This window comes from Leuresthes tenuis, unplaced genomic scaffold, assembly GCF_036924035.1.
Source record: "Leuresthes tenuis unplaced genomic scaffold, fLeuTen1.0.hap1 SCAF_8, whole genome shotgun sequence".
NCBI lineage: Eukaryota > Metazoa > Chordata > Actinopteri > Atheriniformes > Atherinopsidae > Leuresthes > Leuresthes tenuis.
This window is the reverse complement of record NW_027325362.1, coordinates 686,436-700,708: the sequence shown is the minus strand read 5'-3', so window position 1 is coordinate 700,708 and position 14,273 is coordinate 686,436. Positions and strand designations below refer to the sequence as shown.

Sequence of the window (14,273 nt, the reverse complement as noted above, 5' to 3'; positions counted from 1 at the left end):
TAATGAAGCAGAAATGTCTTCTTACCGGGTGAAGAGAGTCTTCTTCAGTCCATAAAGGGAAAAAAGTCGCTCCATAAATACGCCGCCGACCGCAGTCTGAGCGTCCTTCAGGTCCACGAAAGACCCGGAACTTATACCCCCGTCTGGTTCATTTAGGACCTCTTTTCTTCATACAAATATAACTTCTGCTGCCACCAACGTCTTTAAACATCCTCAAATTACAGCTGAAACACCCAGAAAATAAAGTTTCCTGTCCTTCAGTGCTCTGACCGGTCGGACGGGATGCCAGAGCACAGAAAACCAGCAACAACTGGCAGATTTCTGCAACTGGCAACCGAACACAACATCACCGACCGATACGAGACCGTTTAGTGTCACAGTCTGGTGTCAAAACAGCCAGAGAGAGAAACGAAATGAGCAAAAACAGTCAAAAGAGCCGCAAAAAGACCCAAATCTAAAAGAAAAAGACACCCGCGAGAAAAAGAAATAAGAAACAAACCACAAACAGACAAAAAAAACTCATAAAGAGTGAAAAAATAAGAAAAAACAGTCAAAAGAGCCGCAAAAAGAATCAAATCTAACAGAAAAAAAACATCCGCGAGAAAAAGAAATAAGAAACAAACCACAAACAGACAAAAGAAACTCATAAAGAGCAAAAAAAAAAAGAAAAAACAGTCAAAAGAGCCACAGAGAGAAACAAAATGAGCAAAAACAGTCAAAAGAGCCGCAAAAAGACCCAAATCTAACAGAAAAAGACACCCGCGAGAAAAAGAAATAAGAAACAAACCACAAACAGACAAAAAAACTCATAAAGAGCAAAAAAATAAGAAAAAACAGTCAAAAGAGCAGCAAAAAGAATCAAATCTAACAGAAAAAAAACACCCGCAACAAAAGGAAATAAGAAACAAACCACAAACAGACAAAAGAAACTCATAAAGAGTGAAAAAAATAAGAAAAAACAGTCAAAAGAGCAGCAAAAAGAATCTAATCTAACAGAAAAAAAACACCCGCGAGAAAAGGAAATAAGAAACAAACCACAAACAGACAAAAGAAACTCATAAAGAGCAAAAAAATAAGAAAAAACAGTCAAAAGAGCAGCAAAAAGAATCTAATCTAACAGAAAAAAAACACCCGCGAGAAAAGGAAATAAGAAACAAACCACAAACAGACAAAAAAAACTCATAAAGAGTGAAAAAATAAGAAAAAACAGTCAAAAGAGCCGCAAAAAGAATCAAATCTAACAGAAAAAGACACCCGCGAGAAAAAGAAATAAGAAACAAACCACAAACAGACAAAAAAACTCATAAAGAGCAAAAAAATAAGAAAAAACAGTCAAAAGAGCAGCAAAAAGAATCAAATCTAACAGAAAAAAAACACCCGCAACAAAAGGAAATAAGAAACAAACCACAAACAGACAAAAGAAACTCATAAAGAGTGAAAAAATAAGCAAAAAGAGAAGAAAAATGACCACAAGAAAAAGCAAAAAGACAAAATAATCACAAAATAATCACAAAAAAAGTACAAAAAAATAACAACAAACAGCTGAAAATGAGCTTTTTTCTGTCCTCCTAAAATGAATGAATGTTTCTTTTAAAATCAGATGATCAATAAGCTCAGATGATCAGGGACTCATCAGAGATATCGATGATCAGAAAGTTAATGATCAGCTGGACTGGCTTCATCCACTGATGTTAAAATAAAAACCGTCATTATGGAGATGATGAGAAAAGCTGAAACAGTTCCACAGCTGATCAGAAGCAGTGAGCTGAAGGATGAAATTATTTTCTGCCCGTAATCAGCCTCGTGCTTCTGGGGTCGATGATAAACACATCTGACGTTTCATTTTAGAGGTCGCTCGACCTTCCACATCCCTGATTCTGATCCCGGTCCTGCTCCAGACTGATGGAGCCGAAATATTTCACTCATAAACATAAACGTGCTCAGCTACATTTGACCCCAGTCTTTGGCTGGGTATTTCTGTCGAAAACAGCCGTTTCTGTCGCTTCAGGAGCTCAGATACCCGCTGTTCGCCCCGGCGCCTGATCTCCTTTCAGAATCCAGGCTTTTCTCAAACTCCCTCAGGGGAAAGTCATTAGTTAGCATCGCTTCGTCTGTTGTTCAACACTCCTTCAAGTAACAAGGCTTCATTGTTGATTCGGTACATAAATAATCGACCATTCAGACATTTTTTGACTAAATCGTCGACTTTTGTAAGAGACTCGCGTTGCTGGAGGCTCCGCTCAGCAGGGTGGACCATAATTTTGAGAACATGAGGGGCAGTAAAAGTGGAAATTTTACTGAAAGAAGCTGCTGTTTACATGAATCATGTATATGCCGATTTACTGGGGAGATTGTTTTACACCAGCACAGACTTCCGGTTCTGCTCTGGCACGTGAATCATTTAGTTAACAACAAAAAATACAGAAATTTCACAATTTTTCAAAGGAGTTTCACATACTGTCCACTCACCTCCAGGAGGGTATGGGATGCAGCGGGTTCTGCAGCTTTTAGCGACCCGTGAAACACCACAGCAGCACCGGCGAAGACTCTGACTCACCCGGTTGGTCCATTTGTCGGTGTCGGTGACGGGCGGACCGACGGTCACAGAGGGCAGATGTAACCGGAGAAGTAGTAACGGCGGCGGCGGGCTGGGAAAACTGCGCGATACGGCGGGCAGCAGTGAGGGTGCAGCCGGACGCGAGTGACCGTGGTGCCCGCTGTCTGGTCCGCAGCTTCCGCCTCCTTTTCTTTCGCTTCTGCGGTTCTTTGCTTGATTTTTCAGGCGGTTGCTTGACATTAGTTTACGTTCTCCACGGCGACTTCAACTTCCGCATAATTTATGTGACGTAACAAAGACGTAAGGAGACGTCAGAAAAAGACACGCACGCTGGAAAAAATGGTCTGAAGCTCATATTTGCGTTTTTTTTACAGCAGAATATCCGTTTTTCTTTAAAAACTCTGCTGGTACTGAATGAGATGAAGTCAATATTTTACAAGGAAAATTAATATTTCAAAGAGTTAAGTTGTAATTTAAAATTGAACACATGTTTAGAGTCAGATGTGTGATTAAAACTAAAATTACATCCCGTTTTTCTAACATTAAAAGCCTTCCTCAGTCATGTAATGTTTGCAGAATGTGGTTTTACATGTCTTGGTGAAAAGTTCGAACATTCCTGGAAAAGGTGTGTCCCTGAAGGCAGCATGGGTTGCTGTAAAGTCAGGAGCACGTGCTGCCTTCAGGAACACACCTTTGACTCTCATATAAAACTGGTTTCTGCCTTCTTTCTGTCCTTTAACTCACATATAAAACAGGTTTCTGCCTTCTTTCACCTTCATAATAAATCAGGACCATCCTGTCTCAGAGCAGAGAAACTGCTCCATGCATCTGTTCCTTCAGGACTGAACTACTGTAATTCCTTATTATTGTTCTGTCCCACAGATTCTCTGAAAAGCCTCCAGCTGATCCAAAACCCTGCAGCCAGAGTTCTGATGAGATCTAACAGCAGAGATCATGTTTCTCCAGTTTTAGCTTCTCTTCATTGGTTCTCTGTTAGATTCAGAATAGAATTTAAGGTTCTTCTCCTCACATATAAAGCTCTTAATGACCGAGCTCCATCACATCTTAAAGATCTCACAGTTGGATATTTCCCCAACAGAGCACTTTGCTCTCAGGCTGCAGGTTTCCTTGTGGTTCCCAGAGTTTCTAAAAGCAGAATGGGAGGCAGAGCCTTCAGTTATCAGGCCCCTAAAAGCAGAATGGGAGGCAGAGCCTTCAGTTATCAGGCCCCTAAAAGCAGAATGGGAGGCAGAGCCTTCAGTTATCAGGCCCCTAAAAGCAGAATGGGAGGCAGAGCCTTCAGTTATCAGGCCCCTAAAGGCAGAATGGGAGGCAGAGCCTTCAGTTATCAGGCCCCTAAAAGCAGAATGGGAGGCAGAGCCTTCAGTTATCAGGCCCCTAAAAGCAGAATGGGAGGCAGAGCCTTCAGTTATCAGGCCCCTAAAAGTAGAATGGGAGGCAGAGCCTTCAGTTATCAGGCCCCTAAAAGCAGAATGGGAGGCAGAGCCTTCAGTTATCAGGCCCCTAAAAGCAGAATGGGAGGCAGAGCCTTCAGTTATCAGGCCCCTAAAAGCAGAATGGGAGGCAGAGCCTTCAGTTATCAGGCCCCTAAAAGCAGAATGGGAGGCAGAGCCTTCAGTTATCAGGCCCCTAAAAGCAGAATGGGAGGCAGAGCCTTCAGTTATCAGGCCCCTAAAAGCAGAATGGGAGGCAGAGCCTTCAGTTATCAGGCCCCTAAAAGCAGAATGGGAGGCAGAGCCTTCAGTTATCAGGCCCCTAAAAGCAGAATGGGAGGCAGAGCCTTCAGTTATCAGGCCCCTAAAAGCAGAATGGGAGGCAGAGCCTTCAGTTATCAGGCCCCTAAAAGCAGAATGGGAGGCAGAGCCTTCAGTTATCAGGCCCCTAAAAGCAGAATGGGAGGCAGAGCCTTCAGTTATCAGGCCCCTAAAGGCAGAATGGGAGGCAGAGCCTTCAGTTATCAGGCCCCTAAAAGCAGAATGGGAGGCAGAGCCTTCAGTTATCAGGCCCCTAAAAGCAGAATGGGAGGCAGAGCCTTCAGTTATCAGGCCCCTAAAAGCAGAATGGGAGGCAGAGCCTTCAGTTATCAGGCCCCTAAAAGCAGAATGGGAGGCAGAGCCTTCAGTTATCAGGCCCCTAAAAGCAGAATGGGAGGCAGAGCCTTCAGTTATCAGGCCCCTAAAAGCAGAATGGGAGGCAGAGCCTTCAGTTATCAGGCCCCTAAAAGCAGAATGGGAGGCAGAGCCTTCAGTTATCAGGCCCCTAAAAGCAGAATGGGAGGCAGAGCCTTCAGTTATCAGGCTCCTAAAAGCAGAATGGGAGGCAGAGCCTTCAGTTATCAGGCCCCTCTCTGTGGAACCAGCTGCCAGTTTGGCTTCAGGAAGCAGACACCCTCTCTACCTTTAAGATCAGGCTGAAACTTTCCTTTCTGATAAAGCTTATAGTTAGGGATGGCTCAGGTGAGCCTGAAACATCCCATAGTTCTGCTGCTATAGGCCCAGCCTGCTGGGGGAGCTCCCATGATGCACCTCTCCTCCCTCCATGTACAGATGACATCATTGCTGTCATTAACTTGTGTTTCTCTCTCTCAGCAGGTGTCTCTGGCCTGGTGTTACGCTGCTTGTTGTCCCCTCTTTCCTGTCCTCTCAGCCCCAGCTGGTCCAGGCAGATGGACCCTTCCTGGTTCTGGTTCTGATGGAGGTTTCTTCCTGGTTCTGGTTCTGATGGAGGTTCCTTCCTGGTTCTGGTTCTGATGGAGGTTTCTTCCTGGTTCTGGTTCTGATGGAGGTTCCTTCCTGGTTCTGGTTCTGATGGAGGTTTCTTCCTGTTAAAAGGAGTTTTTTCTCTCCACAGTCGCCTCCTGCAGCTCAGGACGGGGATCTGTTGGTTTCCTTCGGAAGGCGGCTATTTTAATTGGTTCTGAATTAACTGGACCGTGAGATATTTGTTGGTGCTTTTTAAATAAAACTGAACTGTTTTCTGAACTTCATTTACTTATGTAAAGAATTATAACCCCCACCAGAGGCAGAGGCCTCCGTCTTTTTCTGGTAGCTGCAGTGCAACATATTCACAGCTCAACACACTTCTTCAGGCTCCTCTGAAACATGTTCTTTCCTTTCAGCTGCTGCCAGGTTCTCTTCTGGCTGCTGCTGCTGAGCTGAACAGTGAGGAGTTCATATGTGGCTCACATATAGCCCCAAAGTATGGTGCTGCTGCTGGTTATTGGGTTATTAATGAACCGAGCCGGGCCAGAACATCTCATACAGACACAGTTCAGCACTTTATGGAAAGAATTCAAACCCAAAGAGGAGAGCATGAACACAGGAGGACAGAGAAATAAACAGGTAACAATGCTGTGAAACTATTTCCCTCCTTTATTGATCTTATTGATCTTATTCCATTCATCCTGTCAGAGCTGCAGTCCATCAGCTGATCGCTGCTCACTGATGTTCGCACCTGGCAGCTGGACTCTGGTTCACCTGATCTGCACTTTTACCTGATTACATCAGAGTTTATAAGAGCTGCTGAGGCTTATCAGCCCTTCAGACATTTGCTCTGCAACTCTGTAACTTCCTGATTTAACGGTTTAATAAAAGCAGAAAATAGATTTAAAAGTTCGATCTCTCAGTAAATTCCAATCATTCTTCTTCATTGATCTTTTTTCACAGACATTTGACGCTTTCTTTCAGATACTTTAGCGCTATTGTAACGTTGAGAAGGTGCGGTGACCAGTTCCACTGCTCTCAGAACATTTCCTCTCACTCCCTGCTGTGATGAGTGAACCAGGGACAGGTGTCCCCTGGAGGCCCCGCCCCCCAGGGACAGGTGTCCCCTGGAGGCCCCGCCCCCCGCCCTAACAGCCTTTAATTAGGACGGAACCGGCGCGCGGACACACTGCAGCTGGAGACGCGCCGAACTCACTGTTTTCCTCTGGTTTGACCCTGTTTGGTGTCGGTGAAGATGCTGCAGATGAATGAGACGGACCTGTACCTGCAGCTGTCCGAATACAGCTTCGAGCGGCGGTTCGACGAGCGCGGAGCGATCCGCTGGATGCAGGAGAACTGGTGAGCTGCTCTTTAAGATATCCGAACCGATTTCTGCACGAATCGGACTCCTTTACAGGAAGTTTCCCACAAACCGCTGGTTTTTCTCTAAAATCAGTGGTTTCATACAGAAACTGATCAGCGCTGATCTGCTGATATCTTATCCGATCGATCTGTTTGATTTGAAGAGTCATTTGTTGTCCGCTGTTACAGCCGAACAGAGGAGCTGATGCCAATCATTCAGAGAAGTGATCAGATCGATCAGTTTTACTGATGGATGAGATCAAACCCGTGAGAAAAGTTCAAATGTGATGATTTATAAAGGGAGACTTGGAAAATCAAACCGTGTGACGGAAAAGAGTCAGAGACCAGCACAACATTCCACAGGTGTGGCCGGCACAGTGACGTCACAGCTGCGGTGTGGGTTTACCTCGGATCCGGTCGGTCCGGTCCCTCCCAGACACCCCCCCTCTGGAGGGTGGGTGTGTCGAACCCTAACGTGACTGATCAGGAACCTGTGATGTCACATGTAGCGTCATCACTCAGGTATGCTGTGAACTGTGAGTCAGCTGATCAACAGGTGCTGATCTTTAGAAGGATGAAGATGTTTCCTTTTAGGTACCTGTGACAGGTGTGTGATAAATGATGGGCCTGGGTACGCTCTGGTACCTGTGATAAATGATGGGGCCGGGTACGCTCTGGTACCTGTGATAAATGATGGGCCCGGGTACGCTCTGGTACCTGTGATAAATGATGGGGCCGTGTACGCTCTGGTACCTGTGATAAATGATGGGGCCGGGTACGCTCTGGTACCTGTGACAGGTGTGTGATAAATGATGGGCCTGGGTACGCTCTGGTACCTGTGATAAATGATGGGCCCGGGTACGCTCTGGTACCTGTGACAGGTGTGTGATAAATGATGGGCCCGGGTACGCTCTGGTACCTGTGATAAATGATGGGGCCGGGTACGCTCTGGTACCTGTGACAGGTGTGTGATAAATGATGGGCCCGGGTACGCTCTGGTACCTGTGATAAATGATGGGGCCGGGTACGCTCTGGTACCTGTGATAAATGATGGGGCCGGGTACGCTCTGGTACCTGTGACAGGTGTGTGATAAATGATGGGCCTGGGTACGCTCTGGTACCTGTGATAAATGATGGGCCCGGGTACGCTCTGGTACCTGTGACAGGTGTGTGATAAATGATGGGCCCGGGTACGCTCTGGTACCTGTGATAAATGATGGGGCCGGGTACGCTCTGGTACCTGTGACAGGTGTGTGATAAATGATGGGCCGGGTACGCTCTGGTACCTGTGACAGGTGTGTGATAAATGATGGGCCTGGGTACGCTCTGGTACCTGTGATAAATGATGGGCCCGGGTACGCTCTGGTACCTGTGACAGGTGTGTGATAAATGATGGGCCCGGGTACGCTCTGGTACCTGTGATAAATGATGGGGCCGGGTACGCTCTGGTACCTGTGATAAATGATGGGGCCGGGTACGCTCTGGTACCTGTGACAGGTGTGTGATAAATGATGGGCCCGGGTACGCTCTGGTACCTGTGATAAATGATGGGCCCGGGTACGCTCTGGTACCTGTGATAAATGATGGGCCCGGGTACGCTCTGGTACCTGTGATAAATGATGGGCCCGGGTACGCTCTGGTACCTGTGATAAATGATGGGCCCGGGTACGCTCTGGTACCTGTGATAAATGATGGGCCCGGGTACGCTCTGGTACCTGTGATAAATGATGGGCCCGGGTACGCTCTGGTACCTGTGACAGGTGTGTGATAAATGATGGGCCCGGGTACGCTCTGGTACCTGTGACAGGTGTGTGATAAATGATGGGCCCGGGTACGCTCTGGTACCTGTGATAAATGATGGGCCCGGGTACGCTCTGGTACCTGTGATAAATGATGGGCCCGGGTACGCTCTGGTACCTGTGATAAATGATGGGCCCGGGTACGCTCTGGTACCTGTGACAGGTGTGTGATAAATGATGGGGCCGGGTACGCTCTGGTACCTGTGACAGGTGTGTGATAAATGATGGGGCCGGGTACGCTCTGGTACCTGTGACAGGTGTGTGATAAATGATGGGCCCGGGTACGCTCTGGTACCTGTGACAGGTGTGTGATAAATGATGGGCCCGGGTACGCTCTGGTACCTGTGATAAATGATGGGCCTGGGTACGCTCTGGTACCTGTGACAGGTGTGTGATAAATGATGGGCCTGGGTACGCTCTGGTACCTGTGATAAATGATGGGCCCGGGTACGCTCTGGTACCTGTGATAAATGATGGGCCCGGGTACGCTCTGGTACCTGTGACAGGTGTGTGATAAATGATGGGGCCGGGTACGCTCTGGTACCTGTGACAGGTGTGTGATAAATGATGGGCCCGGGTACGCTCTGGTACCTGTGACAGGTGTGTGATAAATGATGGGCCTGGGTACGCTCTGGTACCTGTGACAGGTGTGTGATAAATGATGGGCCTGGGTACGCTCTGGTACCTGTGACAGGTGTGTGATAAATGATGGGCCCGGGTACGCTCTGGTACCTGTGACAGGTGTGTGATAAATGATGGGCCCGGGTACGCTCTGGTACCTGTGATAAATGATGGGCCCGGGTATGCTCTGGTACCTGTGATAAATGATGGGCCCGGGTACGCTCTGGTACCTGTGACAGGTGTGTGTGATAAATGATGGGCCCGGGTACGCTCTGGTACCTGTGATAAATGATGGGCCCGGGTACGCTCTGGTACCTGTGACAGGTGTGTGATAAATGATGGGCCTGGGTACGCTCTGGTACCTGTGACAGGTGTGTGATAAATGATGGGCCCGGGTACGCTCTGGTACCTGTGATAAATGATGGGCCCGGGTACGCTCTGGTACCTGTGATAAATGATGGGCCCGGGTACGCTCTGGTACCTGTGACAGGTGTGTGTGATAAATGATGGGCCCGGGTACGCTCTGGTACCTGTGACAGGTGTGTGATAAATGATGGGCCTGGGTACGCTCTGGTACCTGTGACAGGTGTGTGATAAATGATGGGCCTGGGTACGCTCTGGTACCTGTGACAGGTGTGTGATAAATGATGGGCCCGGATACGCTCTGGTACCTGTGATAAATGATGGGCCTGGGTACGCTCTGGTACCTGTGATAAATGATGGGCCCGGGTACGCTCTGGTACCTGTGACAGGTGTGTGTGATAAATGATGGGCCCGGGTACGCTCTGGTACCTGTGATAAATGATGGGCCCGGGTACGCTCTGGTACCTGTGACAGGTGTGTGATAAATGATGGGCCCGGGTACGCTCTGGTACCTGTGACAGGTGTGTGATAAATGATGGGCCTGGGTACGCTCTGGTACCTGTGATAAATGATGGGCCCGGGTACGCTCTGGTACCTGTGACAGGTGTGTGATAAATGATGGGCCCGGGTACGCTCTGGTACCTGTGATAAATGATGGGCCCGGGTACGCTCTGGTACCTGTGACAGGTGTGTGATAAATGATGGGCCCGGGTACGCTCTGGTACCTGTGATAAATGATGGGCCCGGGTACGCTCTGGTACCTGTGATAAATGATGGGCCCGGGTACGCTCTGGTACCTGTGATAAATGATGGGCCTGGGTACGCTCTGGTACCTGTGATAAATGATGGGCCCGGGTACGCTCTGGTACCTGTGATAAATGATGGGCCTGGGTACGCTCTGGTACCTGTGATAAATGATGGGCCCGGGTACGCTCTGGTACCTGTGACAGGTGTGTGTTATAAATGATGGGCCCGGGTACGCTCTGGTACCTGTGACAGGTGTGTGATAAATGATGGGCCTGGGTACGCTCTGGTACCTGTGACAGGTGTGTGATAAATGATGGGCCCGGGTACGCTCTGGTACCTGTGACAGGTGTGTGATAAATGATGGGCCCGGGTACGCTCTGGTACCTGTGACAGGTGTGTGATAAATGATGGGCCCGGGTACGCTCTGGTACCTGTGATAAATGATGGGCCCGGGTACGCTCTGGTACCTGTGACAGGTGTGTGATAAATGATGGGCCTGGGTACGCTCTGGTACCTGTGACAGGTGTGTGATAAATGATGGGCCTGGGTACGCTCTGGTACCTGTGACAGGTGTGTGATAAATGATGGGCCCGGGTACGCTCTGGTACCTGTGACAGGTGTGTGATAAATGATGGGCCCGGGTACGCTCTGGTACCTGTGACAGGTGTGTGATAAATGATGGGCCCGGGTACGCTCTGGTACCTGTGATAAATGATGGGCCTGGGTACGCTCTGGTACCTGTGATAAATGATGGGCCCGGGTACGCTCTGGTACCTGTGACAGGTGTGTTATAAATGATGGGCCTGGGTACGCTCTGGTACCTGTGATAAATGATGGGCCCGGGTACGCTCTGGTACCTGTGACAGGTGTGTGATAAATGATGGGCCCGGGTACGCTCTGGTACCTGTGACAGGTGTGGCTGACGTGTTTTTTATCTCCCGCAGGAGTAAGTCCTTTGTGTTCTGCGGCCTGTACGCCGCCCTGGTGTTCGGAGGTCAGCACTACATGAAGCCGCGACCCAAAATGAACCTGCGGCTGCCGCTCATCCTGTGGTCGCTCAGCCTCGCCCTGTTCAGGTAACTTTCCTTTAAACACAGCATCTACTTCAGGTTTTAGACACAAACTGCAGTTCCTTCCTTTCAGAGCTCAGAAAAGCTTCAGCCTTCCCAGTTCTCCCAGTTTAAGGTGTCAGAGACGCAGATCAGCAGCAGATATCAGGAGTAAAAACTCCAGCCTGCTGCCAGTGTTCAGCAGAATCCGGCCCAGATGATGAAACAGGAAGCTGCGGCTCTGCAGATTTCTGATCTAAACCTCCTCAGGAAGGAGGTTCTTTGTGTTGTGCTTCATCTTAAAGTGCAGCTGGTTCTGTGGGCCACAGGTCCAGCGGGCCTGAGTCCCTCAGGCTTCATGTGTCTCTTGTGCTTTTGCAGCATCATCGGAGCGGTTCGGACCGGTTCCTACATGTCCCACATCCTGAGCTCCAGCGGCTTCAGGCGCTCCATCTGCGACCAAAGTTTCTACAACGGACCCGTCAGCAAGTTCTGGGCCTACGCCTTCGTGCTCAGCAAAGCTCCAGAACTCGGTCAGTTTCACGGTTGGTTCTGCTGGTTTGGCCCGAATCCTGAGATCAAATATTCCACCGGTCCGGCCCAATAAAACGGACCTCAGGTTCAGGTTTCTGTGACAAACCTTCTCTGGAAGTTTGGTCAAAGTCCAACAGACGGTTCTGTCCGTGTTCACAGAACCACGGCTGATTGGTGGATTAAAGGTTAACTAATATGTATAAATGGCTGAAAGTAAAGGATTAAATGGTTGGATAATATTTAGAAACGGCAAATTGCTCTTTTGGTTCTCAGATCAGATTGATTCAGACTGATTGATTAAGAGTTTGATCAAATGAGGCGTTTAATGTCTCCTGTGAGTTTCAGCTTCCGTCTGGACCTGGAAGAAGACTTTTGAAATGTAAAAGTTCTCTTTGAACGGTTGGAAACGGCTTAAATGATGTAATGATGACCCGGCTGGGGTGTGGCGGCTGGTTCTGGGCTCTGACATCATCACTAACGGTGTGTTTGTGCAGGCGACACGGCGTTCATCGTGCTGCGGAAGCAGAAGCTCCTCTTCCTGCACTGGTACCACCACATCACCGTGCTGCTCTACTCCTGGTACTCCTACAAGGACATGGTGGCCGGCGGCGGCTGGTTCATGACCATGAACTACGGCGTGCACGCGCTCATGTACAGCTACTACGCGGCGCGGGCCGCCAGGCTGCGCGTGCCCCGCCCCCTGGCCGTGCTCATCACCAGCGCGCAGATCCTGCAGATGGTCATGGGCGTGGCGGTGAGCGCCCTGGTGTACCGCTGGATGCAGCAGGGCGACTGCCCGTCCCGCCTGGACAACATCACCTGGGCCACGCTCATGTACCTCAGCTACCTGCTGCTGTTCTCCAACTTCTTCTACCGGACCTACCTGCGCCGCGACGCCACGACCGCCAAGAGCGCCACGACCGCCACGAGCACCAAGAGCACCAAGACCCAGTAGAGCCGGCAGGGAGGTTTGACCTCTTCTGCCAAAAAGAATCCAACAGTTTCCTCACTCTGAGGCTCGATGCTCCGACTTTCTTCCTCATCAGATCCAAAACTGAAGCTGTTCACACTGAAAGGGATGAAAGCCGATGATTAAACTAATGAGTGAAAGGTTTGTTATAGCAGCAGATGGGTCAAAGGTCAGACTCCTGCAGATGTAGAAGTCAGGAAAGTTCTGGTCCTTCCTCAGGTCCAGATGACCAAACGGTTCGGTTTTATCCTGAACTTTACTCCAGCTTTTACCTGCAGCCCAGCTGGTTAAACTGGTTAAACCGGTTGAACCGGAGGCTCCTGCTGCAGCAGAAACTGGAGCCACATCTTCAGTCTCTGTTCCGGTGTGACGTCAGATTTTCCTTCAGCTCTTTTTATTAAATAAAATCCTAAGTCTTCGCCTGAGAAGCTTCAGTTCAGACGGTTTGATCAGTTTAAAGGCTGCCGTTCGGCTCATTTCTATGAAGCTTTATCTGTTGAGCTGATTTGCACGTTAACAGTTATTTATGACCTTTGACCCGCTGACTGTAGCGACGTATGATGGCGCCTGATTGGCTGCCGGAGCGTCTTTTGGTTTCTCCCGTTTGTATGAAGCTGAACAGGTTTGTTTCTGCTGAGTGAAAACGCTGAATTCTGTTTTATTTATTCTGTGAAACTCTAATAAAGTTATTTATACATTTGTAGTTGATGTTGAGTTTTTTCTTTTTTCAGGCTGATTTAAATCCTGAAGTTTGAAATTTTTATCAAACGGATCTGAACATAAAAGCTGTGAGATCTTGTTACTGCTTCATACTTTGTTCTCCGCTTGGAGAACCCAGCGCCACAGGAGAACCCGGCGCCGCTGCAGCAGAACCCGGCGCCGCTGCAGCAGAACCCGGCGCTGCTGCTGCAGAACCCGGCGCCGCTGCAGCAGAACCCGGCGCTGCTGCTGCAGAACCCGGCGCCGCTGCAGCAGAACCCGGCGCCGCTGCAGCAGAACCCGGCGCTGCTGCTGCAGAACCCGGTTCCACAGACTTTAATTGAGATCGAACCAAAGCCACGGCTGAGCCTGAACATCAGGTTTTCAGCGAGGGGGAAACACTGAAACTGCCAGAACAGGAGGAGACGGATTACAGCAGGGATGTGAAACTCCGGTCCTGGAGGTTTTAGATGTTTCCTGCTTCAATGCAGCTGAATCAGATCAATGCATCATTAGCAGGCTGCTGCAGAACCCGGCGCTGCTGCAGAACCTAACAATCTTTAGAAGAGATCCATTTAATCTGAATCAAGTGCGTTGAAGCATCTAAAACCTGCAGGACAGCGGCCCTCCAGGACCGGAGTTTAACATCCCTGGATTACAGAGTAATGGCGGCTGATTTGCTGTAAAAGGTTCACATACTTCGGTCTCATATGGACACTCATCCTCCTGCAGCTTCCAGGCAGCAACGGGGCAAACAGTCGATTACTTTAGATTCTAAACTCAAATGAAACTCAAATGGTCTTTATTCACAAAGCCTGTTTTCATGATATTTTCTGCTGACAGAAATGT

At 48.9% G+C, this 14,273-nt stretch overlaps 1 protein-coding gene across 1 annotated transcript; it reads left to right on the top strand.

Annotated features, from left to right (window-relative positions):
• The first annotated feature begins 6,523 nt into the window (after positions 1-6,523).
• On the top strand, positions 6,524-12,710 carry elovl6l (ELOVL family member 6, elongation of long chain fatty acids like). The gene is made up of 4 exons (XM_072391460.1): positions 6,524-6,639; positions 11,117-11,248; positions 11,603-11,754; positions 12,250-12,710. The coding sequence occupies exons 1-4, from the start codon at positions 6,536-6,538 to the stop codon at positions 12,708-12,710; spliced, it is 849 nt and encodes a 282-aa protein (XP_072247561.1). The 5' UTR covers positions 6,524-6,535.
• The last annotated feature ends 1,563 nt before the right edge of the window (positions 12,711-14,273 follow it).

Coding starts and splice junctions, on each gene's coding strand:
- elovl6l (XM_072391460.1), top strand. CDS start 6,536: ATGCTGCAGATGAATGAGACGGACCTGTACCTGCAGCTGTCCGAATAC. Junction 11,249..11,602: donor CTCAGCCTCGCCCTGTTCAG/GTAACTTTCCTT, acceptor GTGCTTTTGCAG/CATCATCGGAGCGGTTCGGA. Junction 11,755..12,249: donor CAGCAAAGCTCCAGAACTCG/GTCAGTTTCACG, acceptor GTGTTTGTGCAG/GCGACACGGCGTTCATCGTG.